Here is a 16,914-nt window from a genome sequence, read left to right as displayed (position 1 = left end):
CCAAAGTTACCACAAGAGGGCTTATAACTTGGTGTAATATACTATGTTTTCATTATGGTAGTGACTACATCAACCTAAGTATCTTTCAAAGTTCACCACAGCATGAATTCCATCAAAAAAGGATGAATTACTGTAGGTAATTATGTCTCAATATACCCACCACTTAAGATCAGTTAATAATATTTGAATAAAATTTATACAAGTAGGAACTTCTGCAACATTTCTTCTTCTAGTTACTGTATATTTTATTTATTACTTGAATATTATTCTATGTGTGTGAGTACTTGAATACATGTACATAAGTGTACCACATACACGGATGGTGCCAATAGAGGCCAAAAATCTAACACTGGACGTTCTGGAACTGGAGTTAAAAGAGCTAAGGCATGGTTTCAGTGCTGGGAAAGGAACCCAGGTCAACTGCAAGGGCACCAAATTTTTGTAACTTCTAAGCCATTGCTCCAGTTACATTACTATAGATTTTTACATTGGGCATCCATCCATCTAAAACTTCTTTTAAACAAGGACAATGGAAAGTAGGAAATGAGCATGATTTGCTTGAAAATAAAACAGACAATAGATGCAAAACTCATGACAAAATATTTCCTAAAATCTGATATTTCATGACTCCCTTGGCATTTCAAAATCAAATAACACAAAATAAAATACTATCTAGAGCAAAACGCTGGCAGAAATATTACTTTAGAAACATATAAACATTTTAATACTATATACACCAGAACTTCAAGGTCTACACTAATTTTGTAACACATAAAAATTTTAATGAAAAATCATCCAGGTACTTTAATACATAATTTTAAATGAAATGAGACAGGGATATGAATTAAAGAAGAACTTGTTCAGGTCACTCAAATCTTCCTCTATCACAGTCACTATTTATGTCACTGTTCATTATTGCTAAATATAATAATTACAAACGTGCACTCTACTCCAAGTCACTATGATTTAAGCAGTGAGTTATAGTTCCAATCTTCTTACTATTCATATGATAGAATTATGTAGATATTTGGACTGAAAAACACATCAACAGCAAGACATTCTATTGGTTTTCATTGCATTGTGTTTTAACTGACTAAAATAGTCAATCTCTCAAAATGAAGAGATGGCTCAGCTATCAGCAACCTCCTCTAACTCAAGCTTCAGGGAGACCTGATGCTGTACTCATGTGAGCATATTCTACCACACACATGTGTCAAGAAGTAGGATAAAGATTTATAAAATGTAAATTGTCAGTAAAAGATGAGTTACTTAGTCAAGTTCCAGGTCTGACAGTCTTCCTTTGTGAATGTACTCCTTTACTTTTAAACACAAGTTACCTGAAGACTTAGGTTCCATTCAAGGAAAATAGTATCTGGATTCTCATTCATATCTGCTGAGTCTTGATACTGTATATGATGGGGTTCATCAAGGGCGGGAAAAGGATGTAGATGTTGCCCATGAGGACCTGAACCAGAGGAGAGAGGTGCTTCCCAAATTGGTGCACCATGGTCAGACCAATGATGGGGATGTAGAAAACCAAAACAGCAGAGATGTGAGAAACACAAGTCTGCAAAGGCTTCATTCTCTCCTCCTGGGAAGCAATGGCTAGAACTGTGTACAGGATAATGACGTAGGAGGCAAGAGTGAGCATTGCATCCAATAATAGGGTGCAAATCACCAGAGACAGAGCATAGAAGCTGTTGAAGCGAATATCTGAACATGCCAGTTGAATTAAGTCTTGGTGCAGGCAGAAAGAGTGAGAGAGGAAATGAGGCCGGCAGTAATTTAAGAACTTCAAACGGATGATGACTGGAGGAATGAGCATAGAACTCCTACATATGATGGCCACTCCATTTTTCACGATTTTGGCATTGGTTAGGATGGAGGAATAGCGTAGAGGGTTGCAAATGGCAATGTAGCGGTCAAAGGACATGGCAAGGAGGACAGAGGACTCCAGGAAGGACAAACCATGAATGAAATAAGCCTGTGCAATGCAGGCATCGAGGCTGATATCTTGAACGAAGCCCCAAAGGATGCCCAGCACCGTGTGTACAGTGGACAGCTCCATGCACAGGTCTGTAAGGGCTAACATAGCGAGGAAGTAGAACATGGGCTGGTGCAGGCTTGGCTCAGTCCGGATCACATGCAGTATCATGCAGTTTCTCAGGAATACCATTGCATAGATGGTTGAGAAAGGAATGGCAAACACAATATAGTAAACTTCTAGGCCAGGAAATCCAGTGAGAACAAATCTAGAGGTACTTAAGTTTGGCATCAAGATAATAGACATTGTTAAAAATATAAAATATTTCTGTAGGAGTATTCTATATTACATATAACATTTCTCATTTAATATTGCTCTTTTGTTCAAGAAGAAATTATTTAGTTTTTGTAAGCAGATAAGTAGATATCTGACGGTTGTTGATCATCACAGAGACCTCTTGTCTAGACATCAAACATGTAAACCTAGTATTAAGAGATATCAGGGAAACAGGGAGTTTGGGGTTGATACAATAATGACCCGGGGTCTTTTGGGATTTAGATCATATCCGGCACGTCTGAGAGTCAGTCCTAGAGGAACACAATGCTTAGTTGCAGGTTCACAGTGATGTCATGGTTGGTATGTCTCTCAGGAGGATGTTAAATGCATGGGCAGTTTTCCTCTCTGGTACATTTCCCTCCCCTCAAGTCATAGAGAATCCCTATGAGAACAGATTGTTTGATGTAACACATCTTTTTATTATTATTATTATGAGCTCTTGGAAAAAGAGAAAGGAAGCAATCTTAGTGGAAGATTAGTGTTTTGTTGGGCATCACAGTACTTCTCTCTTGTCTGAATTATTCATGTATACAAATTATACTTTCCATTTCTTCTCAATCTACAGGATATTTAAGTCTTTTTCCAAATTAATAATGTTGTTAATTTTTATGTTTTCACTTGTAGCATTAGATAGCATGGACTTCAAACTGGGTGATTCTAAAAACCTACAGTGTTTATATTATCTGAGTGATGTGTAATTTAAATAAATTGGGAATTAGAGAATGTGGTACACATTGAACACTATAGCAGTAATAAAGAAAGCACATCTGGGCCTTGCCTCATATACATCCACTACTGTATCTCTGAGAAACTCCACATAATAGTTAAAGAACTTTCAAACCTGCCTAACCTGTCTGCAACATGACTGCCTGAATATGAGTTAAACAATAACCATGAAAATAGACGTGGGGAAAGTCCAGAGGTCCTCAGCCCTACACAAAGAACTACAGGCTATTAAAAAAAAATACCTAGAACATGAAAAATTGTCCTCCTACCCAGAAAAGAGCATACCGAATGGTTATTAGATACCAAATGGTCAGCAATAAAATACATATAATATTACTTCTATTGAAAACCTTTACTAATGCGATTGTAAATATGTATAATGACAGCAGTTAATGTAAAAAGAGATCATGAATTTCATAAAGATGAATGAGAGCTATTTAACAGGGTTTAAGGGGAAAATGAAAGGGGACAGATGAATATTATGATCTCAAAAATGAAAGAAATAATTTTAAAGAGAAAAGATCAACATGTGGAATTGTGTTCTAAAAGGTTTTTCAGAAACCAACACAATTTAATAGACAGCTCAGTGGGTGAAATGACTGGCAATGCAAATTGCCAACCTGAGTTTGACCCCTGGGTCTCATGACAAAAGAATAGACTCCTGAAAGCCATCCTCCGACTCTCACTTGAGTTATGCTACAAGCACACACATGCCAATAAATAAATTTTGAAATTTAATGATTTTCCAGATAGTCTATATTTACTTGAACAATACATATTCTATTGTTGTTGGATAGAATATTTGATAAGTATTAATTTGGTTATGTTTTTCAAAAATAACGTGTGCTTGTTGATATTCTGATTGCTGTTCTCTCAAATACAGAGAAAGAAGAGATGAAATTCATTCCCTTAATTGTGCCTGGTATAGTTCCTCTTTCTCTGTAGCATTTCTTTTGAAGATTTCCTTTCAGGTGAGTAGTTCTTCACATTTTAATGAAGTGATCTATTTTCATTGTGAAATTTGCACATTAACCCTGTCAAAGTCATTTAATATAAAAATCTATTTATTCTAAACATGGCTGCTCAGAGTTGTTTGCTGTTTTTGTGTTTAGGCGCAAGGAGGAATAAGAATTTTTTTCCTGTACTCAATTTTAACCCATATGTGTTTTCACAATGAAAGTACATTTCTGTAAAGATAGAGTTGGGTTTGTTTTCAGTTGTTTAGATTATTAATAATTGTGGCCATTAATATAGTTGCTTTACAGATTTCTGCTTGTTTTCATTCTTTTCCATCTTTTGTTATCTTTCCTTTATTTAATGACCCTTTTATCAAAAACAATGTGAGTTCTTCATTCAGAAAGCACAGCTTGTACTTGATTTTATACACTCTGAAAAAAATCTGTCTTTTCATTGGTATTTAGACAATTCACACTCGCTGTGATTATGCTTATAGTTGGAAAATTATCACAATATTTGGAGCAACTTTCTAAATGTTCATTTACTGATTTTTCTTTCATTTTTTCTTTTATACATTTAGTTGCATATTTTTAAGAATTTTAGTATCTTATTTCCATTTGTATCCTTTAAAGTGTTTAGTAGTTTGTCCTGGAGTTACCAATGTGAGGATAAAAATAATATACGTCCATTGTCAGATATCAGTACACTCTAGGTCAGGGAGAGAAGGTATCATATGATAGAAAACCCCTCTCATTCTTTACAATATTTATGATGATCATTTTTCATATTCTTATCTTATTCCTTATAGTCTTGTGATTAGGATTGCCTTAAATGATGTGATACACACTAAACAAAGAGTAAGAAGAACCAAATATTTTACCTCTACTTAGTCTATTTTGATATTATTTCTCACTAAGCATGGATTCATGTTTTTACATCTCCATTATCCTTACATCAGAAACTGTTATAACATTTGTGCACAAAAACATTAAGCTTCTGGGTGGCCTGTCTCCAGCCATTTTGACTTGACTTTGGTTCTTCTGTATTTCTGGTCTCTAGATTTTATGTTAGAAGTTTGAAACATAATATTTCTGACAAATTGAAGAAATATCATTAGCTTTAGACATTTTTCAAATTGTTTTGCAGGCTTTAAGGATAGGAGTAGTGATTTCAATACATACTTTATAATGGAAATAAAACAAAATATTAAATAAAGTTCTTCTAGATGCCTAAATATTAGTATGGAGAAGTTTAGATATAGAGTGTGAGAAGATGGTTATAAATAAATTTAAGTTGAAATTGTAAAACTTGTTAAATTTGTGAATTAATTATACAGCTCTTAAATATTTTGTGCAAAATATAATTGAGTGACTATAAAAACATATTACATCATAAAATATGTCTTTTAAAAATATTAGTTAAACTAGAATAAAATGTTGAAATGAGAAGTTAACTATTATTATTGTACTCTGACTTCACAGAACAAAATCTGCTAAAATAAGTTTTACGGTAATGTTTTACTTCTCAGAAAGTTTCTTATGTGTAAAAAAAAAGATCTATCACTCGATCACGAATCTGTTTTTTCTTGACACCATACACCACTGGATTAACTGCAGAAGGTGGTAAGAGGTACACACTTGCAACAATGATGTGAACACTTGGAGGCACCTTCTTGCCAATGCGGTGAGTTAGGAAGCTAAACAGTGCAGGTGTATAAGAGACGAGCATAGTGCAGACATGGGCAGCACAGGTGCCCAGGGCTTTAGAACGGGCATTCTGGGAAGAGAGATGGAACACTGCTTGGAGGATTTTTACATAAGATGTGGCTATGAGTCCTAAGTCCACTGTGATCACTGAAAGGGCCACTGAGATTCCATATGCTCTGTTAATGAGAGTGTTAGCACTGGCCAACTTCACCACAGCCATGTGCTCACAGTAGGCATGGTAGATGATATACTTTGTATAGTAGGGCAGCCTTTTAATGAGAAGAGGACATGGCAAAACCATTAGCACACCTCTGATCAGGCCAGCTAGACCCAGTTTAGTCACCATAGATGTTGTCAGGATTGATGCATAATGAAGGGGGATACAAATGGCCACAAAGCGATCAAATGCCATGATTACTAGGATGGCTGACTCCATGGTGCAAAGAGTGTGGATAAAATACATTTGTGTTAGACAGGCATCAAAATTGATCCAATGGGCATCAAACCAGAAGATGCCAAGCATCTTCAGAGCTTCAGAAGTGGCGAGACACATGTCATTCATTGCCAGCATGCAAAGAAAGAAATACATAGGCTGGTGGAGACTTGGCTCTAGCTTTATAGTAACAATGATTATGCTGTTCCCCAGAAAGGTCAGGACAAACAGGAGACAGACAGGGATGCCAATCCAGCAGTGAAAGTTTTCCAACCCAGGAATACCAACCAGGAAGAAAGATGTAATGTGTTGACATGTAACATTGACTGCCATATTAAAACCCAATGTGCTGCCTGCATAGTGGAAAATACCAAGGGATGGTTCAAACAAACCTCTGAATACGTTAAGATGAAGGACTTCGTGCTTTCAGGTTCAGCATTTCAATCTGAAAGGAAAATACCTTTATTCATTACTTTTGCTGAGTTTCAAGGCTTACTTCAACTTTACTCATTTTTCTTCTATAGTAGTGGATCATTCATAAACTAGTATATATTTTGGCTATTGGTGGTGATTTTTTTCCAAATAGAATAAATAAAATTCAGAAAATGCTCACATATAGATTTTTATTTAATGGGTGCAAGAACATTTGATCATTTCAATTCGTAATTTTATCATAGTGTAACTAAATTCTTAGACATTCCATTAGGATCTGATAAGTACCAAGAATATAAAATTGTAGACATAAATAATCTATCACTCTTGAGAAACAGTCAAGCACACTTTGTATTGCCAATAGTAAAGTCATATATGATTCCATTTCAAAGTTGTGTGGTGTTGCAGATCATAAAATTAATTTAGAAGTCCCATGAGCAGAAAAGTTTGAAAGAAAGTGGTTTAATGACACAAACAAAGGAAATGAAGGCTGGTTGTTTGTTTCACGGTTGCATTTCCTGAAATGATTTCTGACTGTCTACCATCAGGTCACAGACTACCTTCCTTGTGTACGGCAGAAGTATCTCCACACCCTGTCACTTAAAACTGCCCTATTACAGACATTTAATGGATGTTTATCAACTAACAATGGCCTCTGTTATTATCGTTTAAGAAGATTATGTTCTAAAAAAGATGGCTTGAGAGACAGTTTAATACAAGCACACAGAATTAAGAAATAGAAAGATACATAGTCAAATATTTAAAATTGTTGCTCTAAACCCATGATTTAGAAATAAACCCAGTTTACTAGGAGAGCCACAGCTCTGTAGACTGAGCCCTTCCTCTTATTCAGGTGCTCACCCTGCCTAGTGACAGGAAGACTGAAGGACTCATCAGTCAGAGTTTTCAATCTCAGCCGTCAGCATGGATTCTTAGGTCTTGTCCTCTAACTATATCCCTTAACTTTCACCTGAATCATTCTCCTCGAAATTACTTTCAACTTAGAACCAAAACTGTGGACTATTGTCTGCCTCTTCATAACTCAGCGTTACCCATGTGTTTCTCCGGAAAGTCTTTTTTTGCATAACTGTTTGACTACGGCTTCTGAAGAGACAAGCTGGGATACCTTAATTAACCTTAAAACCTTCTATTCTGGAGTGATGCAAATGTATTTTGAAAATGTTCTTACTAAAGAAGCAAGATTGTTTCCAGTACTGGGAATAAATCAGAGCTTGAATTCTTACCAGTAAACTACATTCAGAGCTGAAATTACCACGTGCCACAAAAGGTTAAAGGCTCAGGGATAAGAAATTAAGGAAAAACATAAAGTTTCAGTTACAGAAAGGTTTTACATATTTACCAAACATTTACTGTTTGTAAGACCACCAGTGACTTCCCTTGGGAGAGGCATTAAGCAAAATCCAGTTCTTGATTTGATCCTGAAAGAATTAAACCTATAAAAGGCTGATTGGAACTTAAAAGGCAATCAAATTAAACAGGAAGTTGAGATTGTAATATCACCTAGAATTTAAAAAGAAAGATTTTCTAAAAAGTATAAATAAAATTTTTCCTGATAATTAAAATCTTATCATTTTGCTTCCAGGAATTTCAGTTTTATGAAGACATATAGCTGCCTTATACCTAGAAAAAAAGGAAAATTAACTCCAAGAAAAGCTCCTTGGGACAGCCCAGGACCACAGACTTGCAGCCTATACTGGGCATGTGATCTGCTTACAGCATCTCCTTCCCAGGTTTACTGTCAATGGAATCCCCTGCAGTATAATCTCCACACAGCACTCCTCAAGATTACTCTAACTTTTAACGTGTGTTGACAAATTTTTTTTCTTTTCTAAACCCAGAAAATACTGGATTGCCTCATAGAATCTGAGCAGTGACATTCCTTCTAAATGTCTGGGCACAATCCATAGCCTGGAACTCTCACCCTGACACCAGAAGACAACTAATGAGAAAGACTGTGACATTTTGATGCAGCTTCCTTTAAATGCACTTTCTGTTTTATCTTATTGTGTTATGATAACACACATAAAGATACTCCAAACTGAATTTACTTTAATGCCTATATTTTCTCAAGCATAGCTAACTGAGATTCTTTTAGTATTCTCTATTTAGTGCCTGGTATCAGTATTTTTCATTAGGAATTAAGTACAAAAGGCATTTACAAAAATACCATAAAGGCACAGTAAATTCTTACAGATCAGAAGTTTTAGCATCTTCTTTCTTCTCAGAATTATTTAAGAGACTTTTCCATCCTATGTCTGAATTACCTGCTGTTACACAGATGATTATTTTTTTCAAAGGTATTTCCAATCTCCATTCACTTCAATTTCCTCCAGGGACGGGGTGTTCTCCAAATTATTTAAAAAATGATTTAAACAACAATAAATAATCCTGCAACAAAAATAGTCAATATCCTTCCTGAGCAATAAAATATTCCATAATAATTCTATTCTCACTACCAAATCAAATTAAACAAATTCCTACTTGCTTCATCTAGATATGTAACACCACTGGAATCTGTATGGCTCTTCCTTTCCCATTTGATTTTATCTTCTTGTGTTTAATATCATCTTAGGTTCTATGAGACCAGGGAATAATGGTTCCATCCACCAGATAGCACATGATCAAGTCAGTAGTTATGACTGCTCATGTCTTAGCCCGAAGCTCAGGAGGGCCCTCAGATGCACAGGGAGATGCCCCCCTTGGGGGTGTAATGCTAAAGTGGAAAGAGGATGGGGACGCCCTGAAAAACACAGCAGAGAGATGCTCCTCAACACTACCGTGTTAACTCTGCACACGCCAAGCATCTGCTATAACTTGTAATTTTGTCCTTTCCAGAGCAAACTTTTAGTGCCTGTACAGTCAAATCATGGAACTTAAATTTTGAACATTTATATTCTTTGGGGAAATCTGGGGAAAGACTATGAACTTCTGGTAAATTTTATTTTTACTATATATTTTATATTGTTTAAAAAATTCACAATAAGATGTTCTGGCAGGATTCAGCACCCAGCTCCTCTCTCTTAATTCTTCCCCTATACTCCACCACTTTCCCATGACAACATGATGGACTTCGACTTTAAACTGATGGAGTCCATTTAGTGCTGTCAGTATGTGTGCTGACGCAGGACAGACTTCTAGAAAATGGCCTCTCTTAGATCACATCTCTGAAGAATAAACTCTTACTTAGAGTTTGTACTGTATGAACCTTTCTCTCATCTATGCGGAAATGCTGGGTGGATGGATTTTGTGTAGGTCTTACACATGCAGTCCTAGCTACTGTGAATTCATATATTCAGTGGCACTTTTATTCGAAAAATACAGTTTTACTGGTGCTACTCACTGTCTTACATTCTTTCCTCCCCTCTTCCATAATGATGCCTGAACTCTTGAGAACGGGTGTAATAAAGATGCCCATTAAAAGCTGAGCAGGACACATTTATTATTCTCACCTCTTGACTATTCATAGGGCTTTATAGTAATTTCCCGATCCTAAAATGAAGCTTCTCTAATGAAGGTAGAGGGATAAACTTTCTGTAGTTGAAGAGATAAGAAATAAGGGGACATTTTTACTATGGCCATTTAATATAATTACAATATTATTTTTCTCTTATGAGCTACATATCCTTGGAGCTTTTGGCACAGGTAATGGTGTTAAGTATGAACTCTATCTCAAATTCACTCCAAAAGTGATTAGCTACTGCCATAACTTTTATGTTACGATTGTACAAGTGGACACATATTTCCAAACAAGTATTATTATAGTCTGCAGGGTCCATATCTTCATAAGACTTTTGGTTATGTTTACTCCATACAATCATATATAGAAACTTATAACTCTGTGAAAAGCAATCCAGTAAGGAAAATTGCCTCCAGGTAAATGCTAGGGCACAGTTCTCTGTGGCCCAGGGTTTATATTTTTGATGTCTTCATGGAAATATCTGACTGTCAAAGTCCCTCCTTTTAGTTAACTCTAGCCTGAGAAACACTGACATAAAACTGATGTGGGATGTCCTTCTATATATGTGTTGCTTTTATTGATTAATGAGTAAAGCTGTTTATATCAAAGCCTTAGCAGGGTAAAGCCAGGTGGAAATTCAAACAGAAATATAGAGAAAGTGTAGGCAGAGTCAAGGAGATGCCATGTATGTGCCTAAAGGTGAAAAATGCCAAAATATTACCAGTAGTCCTCAGCCTTGCGGTGATTAATAGAAATTTAATAGAAATGGGTTTATTTAAGATATAAGAGCTAGCTAGGAAGATGCTTAAGCCATTGACCAAATAGTACTGCAATTAATTTAGTTTTTGTGTGGATTACTTGGGTCTGGGCAGCCAGGAAATAAACAAGCAGTCCCCATTTACATAAAATTAATCAGTATAGTTAGTCTTGTTTTGTTCACTTCTCTAAGTTACTCATAAATTCCAGAAGTTCTGTAAAATAATCACCATTTTGTGACATGGTCAGGATGACAGAGTCCAGAGATAGGGTGTAGGAACATGAAGAGAAATGAATGACTCATCAATCAGTGTTATGTTGTGATGTTAGTATTTTATATTATATATATATATATATGCTATTATTTTATATATGTTTGGTAAGTTAAAAAATTGAACCACAGGTTCAGGTATATTTTCTATATTTTTAATTGAAATATAATTACAGAAATTTCTTTCTTTTCTGCCTCCAGCATCTCACAGCTACCTTCCCTCAAACTTCCCCCATGCCCCTCACTCTCAAATTGTCTTTTTCTTTGACTCTATTTCTTGCATGCTCTTGTACACATGCATGCACATACACACACACACATTTACATCAAATATATAAACTAATTTGTATACATTTAGAACTTTTTATCCTGTTGAGTTAATTTTTGTTTTTCTGTCTATGTGGTTGCAAGGCTGACCAATAAATATTGTTCAAAAAGCAATGAAATTCATCCCTACTTGAGATTAATTTTCTTCTACTAAAAGTCATTAATTGCCTGTATATCTTTGTCTAGAGAAGTGATCCTGCAAAAAGTCCTCCTTCTACATTAATATGTCCATTTATAAAGATATTATTTTTATCTTGCTTGGAAATTCTAGAAGAGATTTCACAACAAATATTCTGAATCTTGCAATCTTTCTATGCCCTCTTTAGCTATGCTCCTTAGCCATAGATGTACAAGCTGTGATGTAGATGTATCCACTGGGGCTGGGCTCTCTATAAAATATTGATCTCTGCATTGTGTCCTCTATGATATGATGATCTCCATTGCTGTAGAGAAGAGCTTCTTGATAATGGGTAGTTACTACACTTACATCAGTGGATTTCAAGCTAGGAATCACAGAGGAGAGAATATTTGCTGTTTCTCTTTCTGGGTCAGGGTTACCTCAATAACCACAATCTTTCCAAAGTCCATTTATTTCTCTTCAATTTTTGCAATTTTGTTTTTATTTGTAGCTGAATAGTATTCACTGCTATGTGTATGTATCACATTTTTACTATGAATTTTTATGATTTTTTTATTACCTGGATATTGTGAATAGGGTAACTATGAACATAGCTGAGGATGTATGTGTTGCTAAAGTGCCATAGAACCAGAAGCACTTTTCGCCTATGTTCAAAAAAGATCAAAATCAACTTCAAAAGGGATTTAGAGCCAGGTGGTGGTGGTGTACGCCTTTAATCCCAGCACTTGGGAGACAGAGGCAGGCGGATCTCTGGGAGTTCGAGGCCAGCCTGGTCTACAAGAGCTAGTTCTGGGATAGGCACCAAAGCTACAGAGAAACCCTGTCTCAAAAAACCAAAGAGAAAAAAAAAGGGATTTAGAGCCAGAAAAGATCATTTATCTTTCAGTTATAACCATTTATCCATCATCTCTCTTTTTTCCCATCCAAGAAAATGAGACTATCCACATCAAGGTCTGGAACTCTGTGTATCAAGTAGTCTTATCTGTCTATTCTCCAAATAAGACTTTTTATATGACTTTATTAAGGGAAAATGTATACTTCTATTCAGCACTGTCTGAAACCAGACCTACTGGGTTAATGGTTATCTGCACTAAAATTGTATTTCTGACTTAATTTCCTAATGTTTGCTTTATTACTTTATAAATATTTGTTTATCAAAATTGTAACTTGGCAGACTTTTACGGACATGCTTTTCATAGAGTAACCACTGTGAACTGACCACTATGTGCGGCTCATTTCATTCAGTGCATGTTTCTAGAAACAACAACCACTTCCATTTGACACAAAATACAAAAAAAATCTTAACCCTAGGTAAACAATGGCCAATATAAGAAGCCCATACTTCAGATTACAGTCTTGATCCAAACATTTGCATACTTCAGTTTCAAAGACTATATATGAATGTACATGTCAGGTGCCATAAGCTCACCAAGCAAAATGTGTTGCCATAGTACAACAGCTAACACCAAAATGCGATCTTTACATAGTGCTTCATATTATGAATATATTATGCCATATCATTATGTGGGATTCCCCTCTGTATGCTGTGAATACCACTGGTTAATAAAGAGCTGCTTTGAGCCTGTAGCTAAACAGGGCAGAACAGAGGTAGACATGAAAACTAAACTGAATGCTGGGAGGAAGAAGGCAGAATCAGGGAGAAGCCAAGTAGCCCCATTGGAGATAGACACCAGAACTTTACCTAGTAAGTCACAGACACATAGCAATACACAAATTACTAGAATGGGTTAAATTAAAATGTAAGAGCTAGACAATAAGATTTTAGAGCTAATCGGCCAAACAGTGATTTAAATAATATATTTTCTGTGTGATTATTTTGGTTCTGAGCTACTGGGCAGCTGGGAAACAAGTGGTCTCCTTATAACAAATTGGCACAAAAATGTGGGTAATTACATCTACATAAAAACCTGAGAAAGCTTAAAAAGGAATTCTAGATACAAAGAACAGAGTTAAGCATGGTTTGGTAGTGGCATTTTCTTGGGTGGGCTCTGTTTGCTAGAAGCAAGTAGAGGCATGGCTCCTTTAAGAGAGGTTTTCCTGATTCAGCAGTCGCAGAACAAAAGCTGCAGTTTTGAAATGCTGGCTTTCTGGGTTGTGCTACTAGCATGAACTCTAACTCCTTCAGGAGACTGAGCATTTAAATTTAAAAGTTTGTGAGCCCCATATTACAAACTGCTAAATGGCTTGACACAGACTCATTGCATACTTGGAACTGAGGCAAGGGGCATGACTCAGAGGCAGTGAATGGACTTCTTCCACCATATTGGACTGGGTAGAGCAAGCAGGCAGGGCTATAATTGATCTATCAATGCCACGGTTTAAGTTTTTAAAAAGCACTTAGCATTTTAGAAGCGCTTCTGGACAGGAAAGAATTACAGATATACAATAGGACAGATTCAGACATAAAAAACCTTTAAATGAGTCACAGTATTAGATAAGTGTATTTAAGCTTGGAAGAGAGAAGAAAATGAGTATAGAGAGCTATAAAAGGTAGTAAATGGTTTAAAACAAAGTCTTTAAAGAGACAGAGTATAGACATTCATAGATTAAAGAAGTAAAGATAATAAAATAAAATTAAACTTGTAGAAAAAGTAACAGAGTAATAAAAACAAGCCACATAAAGATGGAGAATTAATAGAAAATCTGGATTATGTATATTATTATGCCTTCTTTGAATTTTTTGACTGTGAATGAGCTAAGTACAAAGAGACATTTTATGCTAAGGTAAGCCAACATATATATTTTAAATGTATCTTGAATTCAAAATATGCATTTAAGGATATGTTGCTTTGCAAAGAAGTTCTTCTTTTGTTTCCACAGAAGATGAGAACCTGCGGATTGCTTCCAGACTGATATGGTTTGATGAACCAAGACCATCTGAAAGGTCACCTTGAACACCCCTCAAAAACTTACTTCACCCAATAAGCAACAGGAAAAAGTTTGGAGAGAACTACACCCAAATATTGTTTATAAATGTTTGTTTACATTTAAAGAGGAATATAATATGGAGATTTGCATTGGTATGGATCTTGGTCTATGGATACAAATTTAAGGCATTGATTAAGGTATTATGTTTGTCCAGCTCATTTAAAAAAGTAATGAATGATTAAGAAATAAAGGTTAATAGATAGTGATCCATGATAGTAAAGCCTGTAGTCAGGTTAGTTAGGTTTTCTAGATGTTCAGAGATGTGTTTCAAATAGATAGGCATTTTTCAAACCTTTCAAAGACTAAAAGATATGGCATTTAAAATGTTTTAAAAACTTAGATCTTTTCATGACAATAAGACACATCTGTTCCTGGCATCACCAATTACTTTGAGAGGAAGATGGACATTTAAGAGGCTCCTAATGGAGTTGGTTAGCCATTTGGGCAAGAAACTGTTCTTACCTGGACTGCTTGACTGGACTTGTAGTACTGAAAGAAAAATGACTGCTGAACTTGCTTAAAGATGAGACCATCCTTCAGGGTTACTGCTGTATGAAAGAGTCTCCTAGACATTCTGCAGGACACAGAAAAAATGTGACTGACAAACTGCCAATATAGGTGGAGCTGTCTTTGAAATTTCCTGCTTCATAGAAAAGTCTGCCAGATACTATGATCCTGTAGGCTGGATACTATGGATGCTCTAATGGTACAGAAGAACTTTGTGTGACTGTCCAGGCAGCTAGATGTCTTTGTCAATTCCAGAGTTTTAGAAGTTGCTTACAATGCACTTCCTGTTTACTTAGGTAATATTATATCCTTCTGGAGTCTTTGATGGAGTTGAAAAATTTATAGTTATAATTATAGTTTTCCTTAGTTATGATAAGAGATAAAGCAGATAAAAATATTGTAAGTGTAATTCTTGCTTGATACTTGTCTTGTTATATGTAATTTTACTATGTTAAAGTGAAAGCCTTCCTTTTTATTTAAACAGAAAAGGGGAGGTGATGTGGGATTCCCCTCTGTATGCTGTGAATATCATTGGTTAATAAAGAACTGCTTTGAGCCTACAGCAGAGCAGGGCAGAACAGAGGTAGGGAGGGAAACTAAACTGAATGCTGGGAGGAAGAAGGTAGAGTCAGGGAGAAACCATGTAGCCCCGCCAAAGATAGATGCCAGAACTTTACCGGGTAAGCCACAGCCATATGGTGATACACAGATTACTAGAAATGGGTTAAATTAAAGTGCACAAGCTAGCAGAGAAGAAGCTAGAGCTAATGGGCCAAGCAGTGATTTAAATAATATAGTTTCTGTGTGATTATTTCAAGTCTGAGCTGCCAAGCAGCCAGGAACAGACAAACCTCCTTACAACAATAGCACATCAATAATAAACAATAATCATGCAGGTTTCTATTGAAATATTTTGCTTAGTTTCTTCCTCATGAAATTTTGCCAACTTCTTCAGATTTCAGAAATTGTCCTTAGAGAATAATCAGAGTCGTGTTCTAGAATAAGGCAGGGAAAATAAGCGAAGTAAACCACTCTGAATCTGTCTGGTCTTAATGCTGAAGATAATAGGGTTCATAAAAGGAGGGAAGAGGAAGCAGATGTAGCTCATTGTTGTATGGACCACATGAGGAATATTCTTTCCAAACCTGTGAATAAAGTTCAGACCAACTACAGTGACATAGAAGACCAGAATGCAACAGATATGGGAGGCACATGTGTTGAGGGCCTTAGTCCGCTCTTCTGTAGAAGCAATACTCATGGCAGTCTTGAAAATCAAAATGTAGGAGGAACAAATAATCAGAAAATCCAAAAGTCCCATACCAAATACAACTACAACTGGATAGAGATGATTGAATGTGTCAATCTTGGTGTAGACAGAACGCATGAGAGAGTACATGGGATCGACAGTAGGGAAACCAATGCAGGCGAATGATTATTGGCATGATTGATAGACTAGCCCTAATAAATACACCCCCTCCAATCTGTATTACCCTAGTGTCAGTAAGGATGGTGGTGTATCTTAATGGGTTGCGAATGGCAATGAAACGGTCATAGGCCATGGCAAGCAAGACCCCTGACTCCACAATAGAGAGAGTGTGGATAAAGTAGGCCTGAGAGAAGCAGGCTGCATGGCCAATCTCCCTGTGGTTTAACCACAGTACACCCAGCACTGTGGGCATGGTGGTCAATGTTACTCCAAGATCTGTAGCTGCCAGCATGCCTAAGAAATAGTACATGGGCTCATGGAGGTTGTGGTCATCCTTAATGAGAAAAAGAAGGGCGCCATTGCCAAGCAGTATGGAGATATAGGCCATCAGTAATGGGAGAGAGATCAGGTGATGGGCCTTCTCTAGACCTGGAAAGCCATTGAGCAAGAATGGACAAGTGGAGGAATTGAGCCAAACTGTAGGCAT

At 36.2% G+C, this 16,914-nt stretch overlaps 2 protein-coding genes and 1 pseudogene across 2 annotated transcripts; all 3 read right to left on the bottom strand.

Annotated features, from left to right (window-relative positions):
- Window positions 1-1,384: 1,384 nt before the first annotated feature.
- On the bottom strand, window positions 1,385-2,290 carry LOC121458145 (olfactory receptor 51V1-like). The gene has a single exon (XM_041667281.1). It carries the CDS (start codon window positions 2,288-2,290, stop codon window positions 1,385-1,387), a length of 906 nt encoding a protein of 301 aa, XP_041523215.1.
- A 3,249-nt stretch (window positions 2,291-5,539) lies between these two features.
- On the bottom strand, window positions 5,540-6,475 carry LOC121458087 (putative olfactory receptor 52P1). The gene has a single exon (XM_041667212.1). It carries the CDS (start codon window positions 6,473-6,475, stop codon window positions 5,540-5,542), a length of 936 nt encoding a protein of 311 aa, XP_041523146.1.
- Window positions 6,476-15,983: 9,508 nt separating this feature from the next.
- Window positions 15,984-16,914, bottom strand: LOC121458027 (annotated as a pseudogene).

Source organism: Microtus oregoni, unplaced genomic scaffold (assembly GCF_018167655.1).
Source record: "Microtus oregoni isolate MIOR12 unplaced genomic scaffold, Mior012 000016F_ref0000370, whole genome shotgun sequence".
NCBI lineage: Eukaryota > Metazoa > Chordata > Mammalia > Rodentia > Cricetidae > Microtus > Microtus oregoni.
The sequence above is the reverse complement of the archived record's forward strand: the minus strand, read 5'-3'. Positions and strand labels throughout refer to the sequence as shown.